Genomic DNA, 15,266 nt, shown 5'->3' with positions numbered 1-15,266 from the left:
TGTGCGTGCGTCTGTGCATGTCTCTGCATGTGCGTGTGTGTGTGCGTCTGCACATGTGCGTGCGTCTGTGCATGTCTCTGCATGTGCGTGTGTCTCTGCATGTGTGTGTGTCTCTGCATGTGCGTGTGTCTGTGCATGTCTCTGTGTGTGCGTGTGCGTGTGTCTCTGCATGTGCGTGTGTCTCTGCATGTGCGTGTGTGTCTGCATGTGCGTGTGTCTCTGCATGTGCGTGTGTGTCTGCATGTGCGTGTGTCTCTGCGTGTGCGTGTGTGTCTGCATGTGCGTGTGTGTCTGCATGTGCGTGTGTGTCTGCATGTGCGTGTGTCTCTGCGTGTGCGTGTGTGTCTGCATGTGCGTGTGTGTCTGCATGTGCGTGTGTCTGCATGTGCGTGTGTCTGTGCATGTCTCTGTGTGTGCGTGTGTGCGTGTGTCTCTGCATGTGCGTGCGTCTCTGCATGTGCGTGTGTCTCTGCATGTGCGTGTGTCTCTGCGTGTGCATGCGTGTGCGTGTGTGTCTCTGCATGTGCGTGTGTCTCTGCATGTGCGTGTGCGTGTGTGCGTCTGCACATGTGCGTGCGTCTGTGCATGTCTCTGCATGTGCGTGTGTGCGTCTGCACATGTGCATGTGTGTGTGTCTTTGTGAGAGAGAGCCATATTTAGGCTCAGGCCCCTTCAGCTGACTGTTGTTGTGATCTCAGAGTCATGATTGAACTGAACTTTGTGTTAGTTTGTGTTGCCGTCTGTTCTCTTTCACTAAAACATGCAAACGTGTTTACAGGTTGCTTCTCACACAGCACAATGCTGCAGCTGCTTAACTTATCAATAAGTGGGTTTTTCTTTTAACTGTAATTTGCTGCCGGTAAGCAAACAGCCCATGCTGGGACACTTCTGGGTCGTCTTTGTGTCGGGGTGGGGGTGTAGACAGATATAAAGATAGAGACGAATAATCCCGACTCCCAGTCCCCAGCACTACTGCTGTCTGCCCCGCCAGCTCCTCTGGGCTGCAGGGTAGTTAAAGCACACAGTGCAGATTAACATACAATGCTCATCATCCAAAGCATCGTCTCCGTTAAGCTCTCCCCCTCCCCGACTCTGCTGTCACATCCTCTGCGCAGAACACAAAGTGATGGAGAAGGGAGGATAGAGTGGCTCAGGCAACCTCACTGCTGACACAGCTTGGCCTCAGAGAAATAGGTACTACACTACACACTACATGTAATTCTACATATCCACCCTGTGTATGAGGACAGTGATGACTTCAGTCTGGCATGTATCTTCTCCAACAGCCGAGGTATAAATCCCAACTGTCACGCTGTCTTCACTGAACACGCAGAATATTGCATTTTTAAGTAAAGCTCATGGCTGACACTAGTGTGCAAAGTCTCACTGTTTAAATATGCAAATCCTCTACTACCTTTGTCACGGATCACGTTGTGTGCAGTGGATTTGAAGGGAAGACAAGGCCAATGCTGACAGCTGGCACTGACCTTGTTTTCACTCAGACTGGCCACAGTCAGATTAGAAAGCTGGTTCAACACTAATACTACCAGCCAGGAGTAATGCTAGTATGGTACTGTCAGCACAGTTCAGGCATCATGTGTTCCACTCATTTTGAGCTTGTTATTCACGACTTGTTTGAGTGGAGCTGGTGTGTTAAACAAAAGGAATAAAAATGGATCCATCTTTTTTTGGTGCTAGTTTGCTTTTCACATGTACCTGTACCCCCCTCCCCCACCCCCAAAACAAAAACAAACAAAAACAATAAGGCCAGAAAACACTGCTGTTCAGGCTGCAACTGGAACGCCCACAACTCTTTTTAGTTCAACGTCATCAAAAGTGTTTTTAGTCCATTAGATCTGGCCCAAATTGAGCCCAAGACGAACGCCACATGTATCCCTAATGTAGCCATAACTCTGTGACAACACTGGCAGATGCCTCAATAGTGAGACATGAAACCCACTCAAAGAAAGTTGTTCGTTGCTTCTACACCTAAAATTCATTTGGTGTCATTTTGGTTTAAAAGTAGAATGGGAGGCAGAGCCTTCAGTTTTCAGGCCCCTCTTCTGTGGAACCAGCTTCCAGTTTGGATTCAGGAGACAGACACTATCTCTACTTTTAAGATTAGGCTTCAAACTTTCCTTTTTGCTAAAGCATATAGTTAGGGCTGGACCAGGTGACCCTGAATCCTCCCTTAGTTATGCTGCAATAGACGTAGGCTGCCGGGGGATTCCCATGATGCATTGAGTTTTTCCTTTCCAGTCACCTTTCTCACTCACTATGTGTTAACAGACCTCTCTGCATTGAATCATATCTCTTATTAATCTCTGTCTCTCTTCCACAGCATGTCTTTATCCTGTCTTCCTTCTCTCACCCCAACCAATCACAGCAGATGGCCCCGCCCCTCCCTGAGCCTGGTTCTGCTGGAGGTTTCTTCCTGTTAAAAGGGAGTTTTTCCTTCCCACTGTCGCCAAAGTGCTGCTCATAGGGGGTCATATGATTGTTGGGTTTTTCTCTGTATCTATGAAGCGCCTTGAGGCGACTTTTGTTGTGATTTGGCGCTATATAAATAAAATTGAATTGAATTGAATTGGTAGTGGTTGAGTTTGCTTCTAGATGCTGTGTGATTTCACTGATTTCTATAACGGATTCAATTCTGATTCACAAGGTCTCAATTTGATTCAATTTAAAAAAGATTGTAATTCTGATTATTTATCAGCACATATCCATATTTTATATCTATGTATAAAAAGAAAGCTGACACTGTGAGACTTTATCAGAGTTGTGAGCATCACAGCGGACGACATCCATCCATCCATTCATCCATCCATCCATCCATCCATCTTCTTCCGGTTTATCCGGGGCCGGGTCGCAGGGGCAGCAGCCCAAGCAGAGAAGCCCAGACCTCCCTCTCCCCAGCCACCTCCTCCAGCTCGTCCGGGGGAACACCAAGGCGTTCCCAGGCCAGCCGAGAGATATAATCTCTCCAGCGTGTCCTGGGTCTGACCCCGGGGCCTCCTCCCGGTGGGACATGCCCGGAACACCTCACCCAGGAGGCGCCCAGGGGGCATCCTTGTCAGATGCCCGAACAGCGGAGGAGCAGCGGCTCTACTCTGAGCCCCTCCCGGATGGCTGAACTTCTCACCCTATCTCTAAGGGAGAGGCCAGCCACCCACCCACAGCGGATGCCTTTGTGTCAAAGTAACTGAGGATAAAACAAAGAAAACATGAAGGCATGCTGAGATCAGACGAGATCGGGCGATCTCAGGGTGCTATGGCCGTGATCTCAGAAGCTAAGCAGCGTTGGGCTTGGTTAGTACTTGGATGGGAGAGAAACATGAAGGGGACTTTCCTGGCCTGGCTTTTTTAGCAGATTACCTTAAAAATATTCTGCAGTAGAACAAAAACTGAAGAAAAGCATGAACCAACATTTGAACATCACCTGATGCTGCTGAAGTGAAGCAGAGCAAAGTTACAGAGGTTTGATTAGAGACACAGCTAAGAGATTTGCAACTTGGCATCATTTGTAAAAGTTTAAATTTTTTTGGTATTGAACAGCAGAAATGAGACTTTCTTGTCAAAGGTCGTTAAAAAAAAAAACACCAGGCGACAACACTGCACATAACAGAAGACTGGTGCAGAATGCAGAAAACAGATTTATGATGGTAAACTAGTCTAATATTATAAACTAATATGTTTATATATAAAAAAAATAAAAGAATCCGTTATCGATCTACAATCCCGTAGAATGAGAGACAACCTTGTGTTTTCTGGTATTACAGAATCTGCCGGAGAGGACGCGGAAGCAACGATGAAAAGCTTCATTAAAACACACCTGAAGCTGCTGGAGGACACCGTAAAGAACATTGCCTTCGAAAGAGTGCATTGCTTGGGGGCCATGAGGTGGGAGACCACGTCCAATTGTGGCCAAATTCGGCCAATTCAAACAGAAGGAACAGGTGAAGAGTCGCGGCAGGGAGCTGAAAGGAACGGACTTCAGTGTAAACGACCAGTTTCCCAAAGAGATCCTGGAACGACGCAAGGTCCTGTTCCCAGTTCGACGTAGCTTCATTGTAGATTACATAGATTACTTAATTTAATAGACTACTCATACAGTAAAAACATTGAAACCACAATATTATCTCTAGATGAAGAAAAAGCGTTTGACAGAGTTAACTGGAAATTTTTATTTGCAACTTTACACAAATTTAGTTTTGGAAACTCTTTCATAAACTGGCTAAGAATATTATATAATTCTCCAACAGCTTGTGTCAGAACAAATGACCAAACATCCTCCAGCTTCTGTCTCCTGAGGGGCACCAGGCAGGGATGCCCACTCTCCCCTTCACTGTTTGCTATTTTTATCGAACCACTAGCAGCAGCATTTAGACAGGCTACAACAATTAAGGGCATAAAATGTAAGAAGGTAGAACATAAAATCAGTCTCTATGCGGATGATGTGTTACTTTTTCCCCAAAACTCACAAACCAACCTTTCTGAGGTAATTACTCTAATAAACTGGTTTTCAAGTGTTTCAGATTATTCAATTAACTGGTCAAAATCTACAGTTCTTCCCATTAACTGCTCCTTCCATAATTCTTCTTCTGCCCCACTACAATGTGGAAATATTAAATATTTAGGTATTAATGTTTCTCCTAAGCTTTCAGACTTAACTAAATTAAACCACATCCCACTTCTAAAGAAAGTAGAAGGCGATCTGACTAGATGGAAATCTCTACCCATATCCCTCATGGCAAGGGTCGCCACTATAAAAATGATGATCTTGCCAAAAATAAATTACTTATTTTTAATGATCCCAAACAAACCATCACAGATCTCTGGATTCGTATATTTCTAAATTCCTTTGGAAAGATAAACCCCCACGTATAAGCTTAAAAACACTTCAAAGAACCAAGGATAAAGGAGGATTAGAACTGCCTAATTTTCAACAATATTTCTTAGCCAACAGGCTTCAGTACATCTCAGGATGGTTAAAACATACCTTCTTAGATGACCCCTGGCTAGATGTTGAACAGACACTATGCAATGATCTAGAGATTTCAGATCTACCATTTATCAGCTCAAACTTCAAAAGACATGAATGCTTTAAAAGCATCAACATCAGTTCTTCTCTGACAGCATGGTGGGAGTTTCTAAAAATAACGGAGTCTTCATTAATCCCATGCAGACGTACACCTATCTGGAATAACCCTGACATATTACAAAACAATAATATGATTAATTTTCCAGATTGGAGTTGCAAAGGAATTAAATACTTAGAACATATATTAGAAGGAACAGACTTTATTCCATTTGACAGACTAGTTATACAATATGGGATCAACAAGAAAAGATTTTTAGAATATCAACAAATTAAATCCATAGTAAAAAAGAAATTTAACCTCAGTCAAGTTGAATTGCAAACACCATCAAGTGCAGTACATTTTCTTACTCTTAAATCCCCCAAATTATTGTCTAAAATATACAGAACTCTTTCTAAAATAGATGAATCAATATCCCTTCCTATTGCAAAGTGGGAAGCAGATTTGTCAGTCAGCTCAGACCAAGACTTCTGTTCTCAGATTTGCTTAAAAACCTTTAAATTGATTAGAAATCCCAGTCTGCAATTAATACAATACAAAATACTACATAGAGTACACTATACAGGTCATCGGATGTTCCAGATGGGCTTTACATCTTCCAACAACACTGTCAAGGCGATACACCAGACAATTACATCCATGCTCTTTGGTTCTGTCCACCAGTGCAGAAGTTTTGGCACGGGATATGTGAAGACTTATCAAAGTGTCTGAAATGTAACATTCCAACCTCCCCTTTAGTGTGTTTGTTGGGCATCTTAGATAATGTCACTACAGAAACTAATACAGTCCACATGGTTTTCACTGCCCTATGCATTGCCAAGGTCCTCATGCATGGTCCTCATGAACTGGAAAAATAAAAATAATCTTAATTCTAGCCAATATAGAAACCATCTAATAGATCACATTAGTCTCGAGACAGCCTCTGCCACCACATTAGATCAATCCCTCTGGGCTCCTTTGATCGGCGCCATCACCTAGCGAGGGTGGGGGGTCATGGTTTGGTCCCGCCTTCGCCATTGTGGTTGATGTGGAGGTAGGGACGGGCTTAGGGCGTCTGGAGAATCCCTAGGGACGTTATCCCTGGAGGGCTTAACCCAGGGATTGTGGTCATAACCTGGTTAGTGGCTCTGGTTGTTCTTACAGGTTGTTCTCCTCGTGGCTGCGTGCAGCAGGGCTGGGGGAGGGTCTGTGCTGGTGGACGTAGGTTACTGGCCTGGTAGCCTGGCTGCCCCTGAGTGAATCCGGGGCAGGCGTGGGGGCTTGGGGTTCGGGGGTGCTTCGCCTCCATGCTAGGACTCTGGCTGGGCCTTGGGGGCTTAGGTCCCTGTTGGTGTGTCGCCGAGGTTGTGGGCGGGTGGGTGCACGGGGGCTCAGCCCTGGCGCAGTGGGCCTCTGGCGCATCGGCCTAACTAGGGGGCTCTTCAACTGACAGGGAGTTTGTTCCATCCTTGCAAGAGTCCACTCTGCAGGTGGGGGAGAGTCATAGGAGAGGTGGAGAATAAACTTAACCTGGGTGTCTGTTGTCTTGTGTAGTCTGGGAGATGATTGAATGTTAGGGTGGGTACAGTTTCCTCTGCGGTGGGGTCGGGTGGGCTGCCCCGGGTCCTGTGGGGCTGGGCGGTCCTGTTGCCGTAGGACCCAATATTGATGGGCCTGGGCTCCCTTGCCTTGGTGGGTGCCGAAGGACGGGGGTGCCTATTGGGGTCAGCGGGGGAGCTGGCCCCAGGGAGGGGCATCTTGCTCCTCCCTTCTTTTCCTCCCCATCCTCGGCTGCCTCCCTCTTCCCGCTCCAACACACCCACCCACACAAGTAGGGCCTTGGGGTGCGGGTGTGTCACCAGGGTGCAGGGGAGGCATCCCCCCCCCCCCTCCCCTCTGTCCCCTTCTGGCAACCTGTGCCGCAATTTTATTCCACAACTTAGACATCCACATTACTTACACTCTCATAACACACACATATATATATAGGGCCTTGAGGTTGGGCACGTTAACGGCGTCCAGTAGACGGTCTGTGTATTCAAACCTACCTCTGGCGCCGGTGCCCACCTCTCAATTTTAAATCCATGTAGACATTGAGGGTTCTCGGGAGGGGCCGTGCTAACACCTGCTGCTCTCTGGCAGCAGCACCATGCTCTCCCACGTTTTCAATGCACCTTAGAACAACACGCAGCAACACTACACATGAGCGAGAGGGGGGAGGTATGGGGTCTTCACACACCCCTGTTCTCTGCAGGCCATCGGGGCGGGGGGGCTGGGAGAAGGTGTTGGCCATCCGATTGGGATCTGGGATGCAGGGCCTCCCTGCTGCTGCGGAGTCTGGGGCGGTCTGCTTGCCTCCACCCCGGGGGAAAGGGTAACATCTCCTGGGTCTAGGTGCCGTTTCCCCTTCCAGGGGTGAGGGTACCTGGACCTGGAGTATAGAGTTTGTTTGGGGAGTGTGATTGTGTGTACAGTGTCCATGTATGTCTATCCCTACGTTGAGTGAGTGCTGAATATTTGTATATGTGTGCATGAGGGTGGGAATGCATGTTTGTGTCTGTGTGTGCCTGTTTGTCTGTGTTTATATGTCAGGTTGGGTCTTAGACTCCACCTCTCTGGGAACTCGCCCTCCATAGCGAGACCAGAGGCCTATCTCCCCTCACCACACTCCCTGCCAGTAACTGATGCCCTCAAGGGGTCGGTGCGTTGGTGGTTCTTGGTGTCCGGGGCTGGGCGCTCAGGTATGTACCAGCTCACTCCCGGTGACTACTTGGTGGGGCCTGGTGCCTGTTGCTCGGTCAGGCCTCTTCCGGGGCAAAGGGGGATCTCGGGCCTCCGGCCCCTGAGCCATGTGTGGATGCAGCCCCCAGAGGGGCTGCATCCACACATGGCTCCAACCACACACATCCATGTTTTGCTCCACTGCGGTTTATTTCACACCTCAAACATTTAGTAAACAATTAAGCAAATACAAGTAATCTGCAATAAATTACAGATAGTAAGAAAATAAACTACTAACTCTTTTACGCTACGTCCGCACCTACACGGGTATTTTTGAAAACGCAGCTGTTTCGTTCACACGTAAACGACGTTTCGAATCACCGAAAACTGAGATCTTTTTAAAACTCCTTTTTTGCGTTTACGTGTGGACGAGGAATACAGAGTCTGCTCTAGCAGACCGTTACATGGGGAAACCTTTTGAATACAAGCACGCTGATCCACACAGGTGTGCACACGGGTGTTCACTGTTCATAGACATAAACTACACCTCTATTGGCTGCTATTTCCAAGCACATTATGCGCTGTCGGTCCTGCTTGCTACACAACAACATTCAGTATTTAGTATTTACTGCTGTTTACACTTAGCTAGATTAACGTGATGGTGTTGTGTTTAGTATGTTGCTCTGTTTTTTTGCTTGTTTTCTATTCTTTTTCTCTCAACAGGTGATCCAGGAGATTTTTTTTCTCCTTCTCTTTTTAAGTGCCCTCTCTCACAAAAAAAGTGTATAAAAACTTCATCCTTAAAAGTAGTCACGCACACAGAGAGACACACATTCTCACATGCATACAGATGTTTACACATACACACGCATAGTGCCTTGTCTTAGAACCATTTGGGGGTTTTACGGTGGGAGGTGCTTGTGTTGTATTGTAACTGTCATGCCAATAAAAGGCAGCAAGAGGAGGCCGTTGTTGGGGTCAGTCTACGGTAGGATTCAGAGTGCTTTCTGAGACACCGGCCGGGGCCTCCCTTGCTAGCAAGTTAAAGATCTCCGTCTTGTTTTTGTCGTTAACGAGAATAAGTTTGTAAACTAGCGGGGCTTGTGGAAACATGCTTAGCCGCATGTTCTCCTTAAATTGCTGGCTGTCTGAGTGGTGTCCCAGAAATGATGTGGGCTTCATAGATAATTGGCAAACCTTCTGGAGGAAACCTGGTCTTGTTAGGAGAGATGGCATCCATCCCACTTTGGATGGAGCAGCTCTCATTTCTAGAAATATGGACAAAATTATTAAACCCCTCAAAATATGACTATCCAGAGTTGGGACCAGGAAGCAGAGTTGCAGTCTTACACGCCTCTCTGCAGCTTCCCTCCTCCTGCTACCCCCCCAAAAACCCATCTCCATAGAGACTGTGTCAGCTTCCAAAAAGACAAAAAACAAACTAAAAACCAGCAACAAACAACTTAAACATTTACAAAGAAAGAACAATACAGTATCCACATCTGAACCAAAGAGTAAAACAGTGAAATGTGGATTATTAAATATTAGGTCTCTCTCCTCCAAGTCTCTGTTAGTACATGACTTAATAATTGATCAACAAATTGATTTACTCTGCCTTACAGAAACCTGGTTGCAGCAGGATGATTATGTTAGTTTAAATGAATCAACACCCCCGAGTCATTCTAACTACCAGAAGTCTCGAAGCACAGGTCGAGGGGGCGGTGTGGCAGCAATTTTTCACACCAGTCTATTAATTAATGAAAGACCAAGACAGACTTTTAATTCATTTGAAAGCCTGATGCTTAACATTGTCCACCCCAGCTGTGAAACTCAGAAACCAGTCTTACTTGTTATCATCTATCGTCCACCTGGGCCTTACACAGAGTTTCTGTCTGATTTCTCAGACTTTATATCTAATTTAGTTCTGAGCTCAGATAAAATAATTATTGTGGGTGATTTTAACATCCATGTTGATGCTAAAAATGACAGCCTCAACATGGCATTTAATCTGTTGTTAGACTCAATTGGTTTCTCTCAAAATGTAAAAGAACCCACCCACCACTTTAATCACACTCTAGATCTTGTTTTAACATATGGCATAGAAACTGAACATTTAACAGTGTTTCCTGAAAACCCTCTCCTGTCTGATCATTTATTGATAACATTTACATTTACAATAATTGATTACGCAGCAGTGGAGAGTGGACTTTATCAAAGTAGATGTCTTTCTGAAAGCGCTGTAACTAAGTTTAAGAATATAATCCAGCCACTGTTATCATCGTCAATGCCCTGTACCAACATAGAGCAGAGCAGCTATCTGAACGCTACCCCAACAGAGGTCGATTATCTTGTTAATAATTTCACCTCCTCACTACGTACGACGCTGGATACTGTAGCTCCAGTGAAAACTAAGGTCTCTAATCAGAAGTACCTGACCCCGTGGTATAATTCTCAAACACGTACCCTAAAGCAGATGACTCGTAATCTGGAGAGGAAATGGCGTGTCACAAATTTAGAGGATCATCATTTAGCCTGGAGAAATAGTTTGTTGCTTTATAAGAAAGCCCTCCGCAAAGCCAGAACAGCTTACTACTCATCACTGATTGAAGAAAATAAGAACAACCCCAGGTTTCTCTTCAGCACTGTAGCCAGGCTGACAAAAAGTCAGAGCTCTTTTGAGCCAACCATCCCTTTAACGTTAACTAGTGATGACTTCATGAACTTCTTCACAAATAAAATTTTTATCATTAGAGAAAAAATTACCCATTATTATCATCCCACAGATGTAATATTATCTACAGCTACTCTTCGTACCTTTGATGTTAAGTTAGACTCTTTTTCTCCAATCGATCTTTCTGAGTTATCTTCAATAATTACTTCCTCCAAACCATCAACGTGTCTTTTAGACCCCATTCCTACAAAACTGCTCAAAGAAGTCCTGCCATTGATTAATTCTTCGATCTTATATATGATCAACCTATCTCTAATAATCGGCTATGTACCACAGGTCTTCAAGGTGGCTGCAGTTAAACCTTTACTCAAAAAGCCATCTCTAGACCCAGCAGTCTTAGCTAATTATAGGCCAATCTCCAACCTTCCTTTCATATCAAAAATCCTTGAAAGAGTAGTTGTCAAACAGCTAACAGATCATCTGCAGAGGAATGGTTTATTTGAAGAGTTTCAGTCAGGTTTCAGAGCTCATCACAGCACAGAAACAGCTTTAGTGAAGGTTACAAATGATCTTCTTATGGCCTCTGACAGTGGACTCATCTCTGTGCTTGTCCTTCTTGACCTTAGTGCAGCATTCGATACTGTTGACCATAATATCCTGTTAGAGCGATTAGAACATGCTGTAGGTATTACAGGTATTGCACTGCAGTGGTTTGTATCATATCTATCTAATAGACTCCAATTTGTGCATGTAAATGGAGAGTCCTCTTCACACACTGAGGTTAATTATGGAGTTCCACAGGGTTCAGTGCTAGGACCAATTCTGTTTACATTATACATGCTTCCCCTAGGCAGCATCATTAGAAGACATAGCATACATTTTCACTGCTATGCAGATGACACCCAGCTCTATCTGTCCATGAAGCCAGATAACACACACCAATGAGTTAAACTGCAGGAATGTCTTAAAGACATAAAGACTTGGATGGCCACTAACGTTCTGCTTCTTAACTCAGATAAAACTGAGGTCATTGTACTCTGCGCTGAAAAGCTTAGAAATATGGTATCTAACCAGATTCTTACTCTGGATGGCATTACCTTGGCCTCCAGTAACACTGTGAGGAACCTTGGAGTCATTTTTGACCAGGATATGTCCTTCAACGCACATATTAAACAAATATGTAAGACTGCGTTCTTCCATTTGCGCAACATCTCTAAAATTAGAAATATCCTGTCTCAGAGTGACGCTGAAAAACTAGTTCATGCATTTATTACTTCCAGGCTGGACTACTGCAATTCATTATTATCAGGATGTCCAAAAAACTCACTGAAAAGCCTTCAGCTAATCCAAAATGCTGCAGCAAGAGTCCTGACAGGGACTAGAAAGAGAGAGCATATTTCTCCTGTTTTGGCTTCCCTTCATTGGCTTCCTGTTAAATCCAGAATTGAATTCAAAATCCTGCTCCTCACATACAAGGTCTTAAATAATCAGGCCCCATCTTATCTTAATGACCTTGTAGTACCATATCACCCTATTAGAGCACTTCGCTCTCGCTCTGCAGGCCTACTTGTTGTTCCTAGAGTATTTAAAAGTAGAATGGGAGGCAGAGCCTTCAGTTTTCAGGCCCCTCTTCTGTGGAACCAGCTTCCAGTTTGGATTCAGGAGACAGACACTATCTCTACTTTTAAGATTAGGCTTAAAACTTTCCTTTTTGCTAAAGCATATAGTTAGGGCTGGACCAGGTGACCCTGAATCCTCCCTTAGTTATGCTGCAATAGACGTAGGCTGCCGGGGGATTCCCATGATGCATTGAGTTTTTCCTTTCCAGTCACCTTTCTCGCTCTCTATGTGTTAACAGACCTCTCTGTGTTGAATCATATCTGTTATTAACCTCTGTCTCTCTTCCACAGCATCTTTTATCCTGTCTTCCTTCTCTCACCCCAACCAATCACAGCAGATGGCCGCCCCTCCCTGAGCCTGGTTCTGCCGGAGGTTTCTTCCTGTTAAAAGGGAGTTTTTCCTTCCCACTGTCGCCAAAGTGCTGCTCATAGGGGGTCATATGATTGTTGGGTTTTTCTCTGTATCTATGAAGCGCCTTGAGGCGACTTTTGTTGTGATTTGGCGCTATATAAATAAAATTGAATTGAATTGAAAAACACAGACTCAACACCTGCAGCATCAGAATCTGTGAGTAGAACGGGGGGGCTCCACGCTCTGTGTTTACATCTTTGTGGGGAACTTGTTTACCTGCTCTCATTTACTGTTTTAGCTGTTTGGTGATTGTTGAAATAGTTTTGTGAGCTTTAACCTGAGATTCTGGCATTTCTGGTAAAATACATACATATTTAAATCAATTCAGGATTTAATGAATGCAATATTCAAATTGAAATCAGGGAAATTGATTTTTTAAACCACCCCTAGTGACACCCCTGTCCACAAGGTGGATTTTCAAGGGTTTGTTGACAGTATAAAAAAGGGATTCTTGATGGACCAGATACATCGGCCTGTGGCTGCATCACTCATCCAGCCACAAACCACAGGCACTCGCTCTGCATTGCCAGCACTACAGATAGTCCATGGTAAACTTTGTGGCTTAAGGAAGGATTTAATAATCAACTCTCAAACCTGCTGGGAGTTTGATTCCCTTTAAACAGTTGTACAGGTGGAAGTTCATGGTCTTTCTGTAGGCATCATGAAATGCATCCAAAAACTCCACTGCTCGACTACACAGCAAGGCCTGAGAACTGATCATTTAATAGCCTGGCTCCCTGCCATCACTCACAGAACCTTTGGGCCCTCTACAAAAGCAGGACCTACAGTAAACCAAGACAGTACTCCTTTTTGAACAGCATTCAGGGGGCAGCACTGCTGTTTAGGGAAAAAAAAAATGATTTTGACTACTACATACAAGCTCATTTCTATAGTCTGCAGAGAAACAGTGGCATTAACACACAGGACTGTAGACAGACTTCTGCTTACTTTGCTTCCTCATCTCTGGCTACAAGAAGTCGCATGTGATTGGTTGCAGAGGCTGCTCTCAAGATATCCACAGCTCTGTGAAACACATGCAAACACATTTACACAGATTGTCTTCCAGCATCACTACTGTTAACATGTGAGCAGTAACTTTAGCAGATTACCTTTCACTTGTGACACCTACTAGGCTGTCCCCATTCACTTCCAAGATCTGGTCCCCTGGCATCAGGTTTCCTGTGAAAGGTTAAACACAGATTACATCCAAGTCCAGAGGGGAGCTGTCAGCTGGACAGCAGTGGTTCATTTTGGATGTTCCTTTCTTTCGGGTTGACCCCAAAATGTGTTGTACCTTGGTAAATGGTAAATGGCCTGTATTTGTATAGCGCTTTACACAACCAGTCATCCACCCATTCACACACTGGTGATGAAGCTACATTGTAGCCACAGCCACCCTGGGGCGCACTGACAGAGGCGAGGCTGCCGGACACCGGCACCACCGGGCCCTCTGACCACCACCAGTAGGCAACGGGTGAAGTGTCTTGCCCAAGGACACAACGACCGAGACTGTCCAAGCCGGGGCTCGAACCGGCAACCTTCCGATTACAAGACGAACTCCCAACTCTTGAGCCACGATCGCCCAAGAAAGTGTTGTCAAGAGAATGAGCTGCCAGGTTAGTTTGAAATATAATGCTATAAAGTTATTCATGTTCAGTTATTTCTAAATCAATAACAATTATCCATTACTATATCACGTCTGTGTAATCGAAGGAAACCTCAGTTTTGCTAGAGTTATCTGATTTTTACTCGACTACAAACGTCTTAGAGTAAGTTTAAAAAGAACATAGAAAACAAAATACAATATTGTTCACTTCAAATGAAATATTACCCAGGAAGTGAGCTGCTTGGCTGAGGTTTTCACTCTCAGAGTGAGTCCTTGTTCCATTATACGAGCTTCTTTCAAAGTTTTGTTTCGGTCATGGATTGGCCTCCCCAAAGCCCACACATTACTGAAGCAGTGTGAGATCATCTTGACAGAGAACAGACCAAAAGGCAGAAACATCCAAAGAAGAGCTTTGAATGTCCTTCAAGAAGCCTGAGGAACTATTCTTGAAGACTACTGAAAGAAATGACAGAAAGCTGCCTCAGAGAGTTTAGGCTGGGCTGAAGAAGAAATATTCCCAAATATTCCCTTTCAAATTCGCTGGAACTAAATGAACTCTCTTTTTGCCTTATATCCTATAGGACCCATGAATGTGTCTTACAGAAAAAGGGATTTATGGTATGAAGTCCATCCAGCCATGGGGGGTGGCTGTAGCTCAGGAGGTAGAGCAAGTCATCTACATCTACTTGGTGGTTTGATCCGTGGCTCCACCCTAGTCTGCAGGCCAAGTATCCTTGTACAGTAAATGAGAACAAGAAGACTGTAGAGAGTTCCACTGGGATTAAAGACCATCCGTTTGATGCTCAGGACTTTGATTCTGCACAGTGTGTGCCGTATTCTGAACCTGCTCATGGTAACATTTATCTGACCACTTCAAAGACTGTGTTCACTGAGTTAGATGTCCAACATGAGACTCAGTTATGAGTTAAACAGCAACATCTTGCACATTTTAGTGTGAACTCACTTGGAATTGACATGAAAATCTTAGTGAGGAGTCGGGGATGTGAACTGTGAGCTCAGCTCTTCTGACTGTAGTTTAAATGTCAGACTGGTGGGTCAGGAAGAGACCAGCACTGCGACGATACAGCAAAACCCTTTGATCTGTATACCAGCAGCTGAAGAAGAGTGTGGCCTAACTAAAGTCAAGCACATGTGGTGT

The 15,266-nt window shown here is 44.8% G+C and overlaps 1 protein-coding gene across 2 annotated transcripts in view; it reads right to left on the bottom strand.

Annotated features, from left to right (window-relative positions):
- si:dkeyp-72e1.9 (syntaxin-binding protein 4) overlaps positions 1 to 15,266 on the bottom strand; it is an 82,812-nt gene that overhangs the window by 37,035 nt on the left and 30,511 nt on the right. For both annotated transcript variants that reach the window (XM_087837350.1, XM_087837351.1), the window contains exons 4-5: positions 13,611 to 13,680; positions 13,450 to 13,524 (exon numbers count right to left, since the gene is read on the bottom strand). In XM_087837350.1, the coding sequence (XP_087693476.1) occupies positions 13,450 to 13,524; positions 13,611 to 13,680 (145 nt within the window). The remainder of the gene's footprint in view (positions 1 to 13,449; positions 13,525 to 13,610; positions 13,681 to 15,266) is intronic.

The sequence above is a fragment of the Neolamprologus brichardi genome, unplaced genomic scaffold (genome assembly GCF_056152115.1).
Source record: "Neolamprologus brichardi isolate AB-2024 unplaced genomic scaffold, ASM5615211v1 NODE_ptg000031l+_length_7269946_cov_1, whole genome shotgun sequence".
Lineage (NCBI taxonomy): Eukaryota > Metazoa > Chordata > Actinopteri > Cichliformes > Cichlidae > Neolamprologus > Neolamprologus brichardi.
The sequence above is the reverse complement of the archived record's forward strand: the minus strand, read 5'-3'. Positions and strand labels throughout refer to the sequence as shown.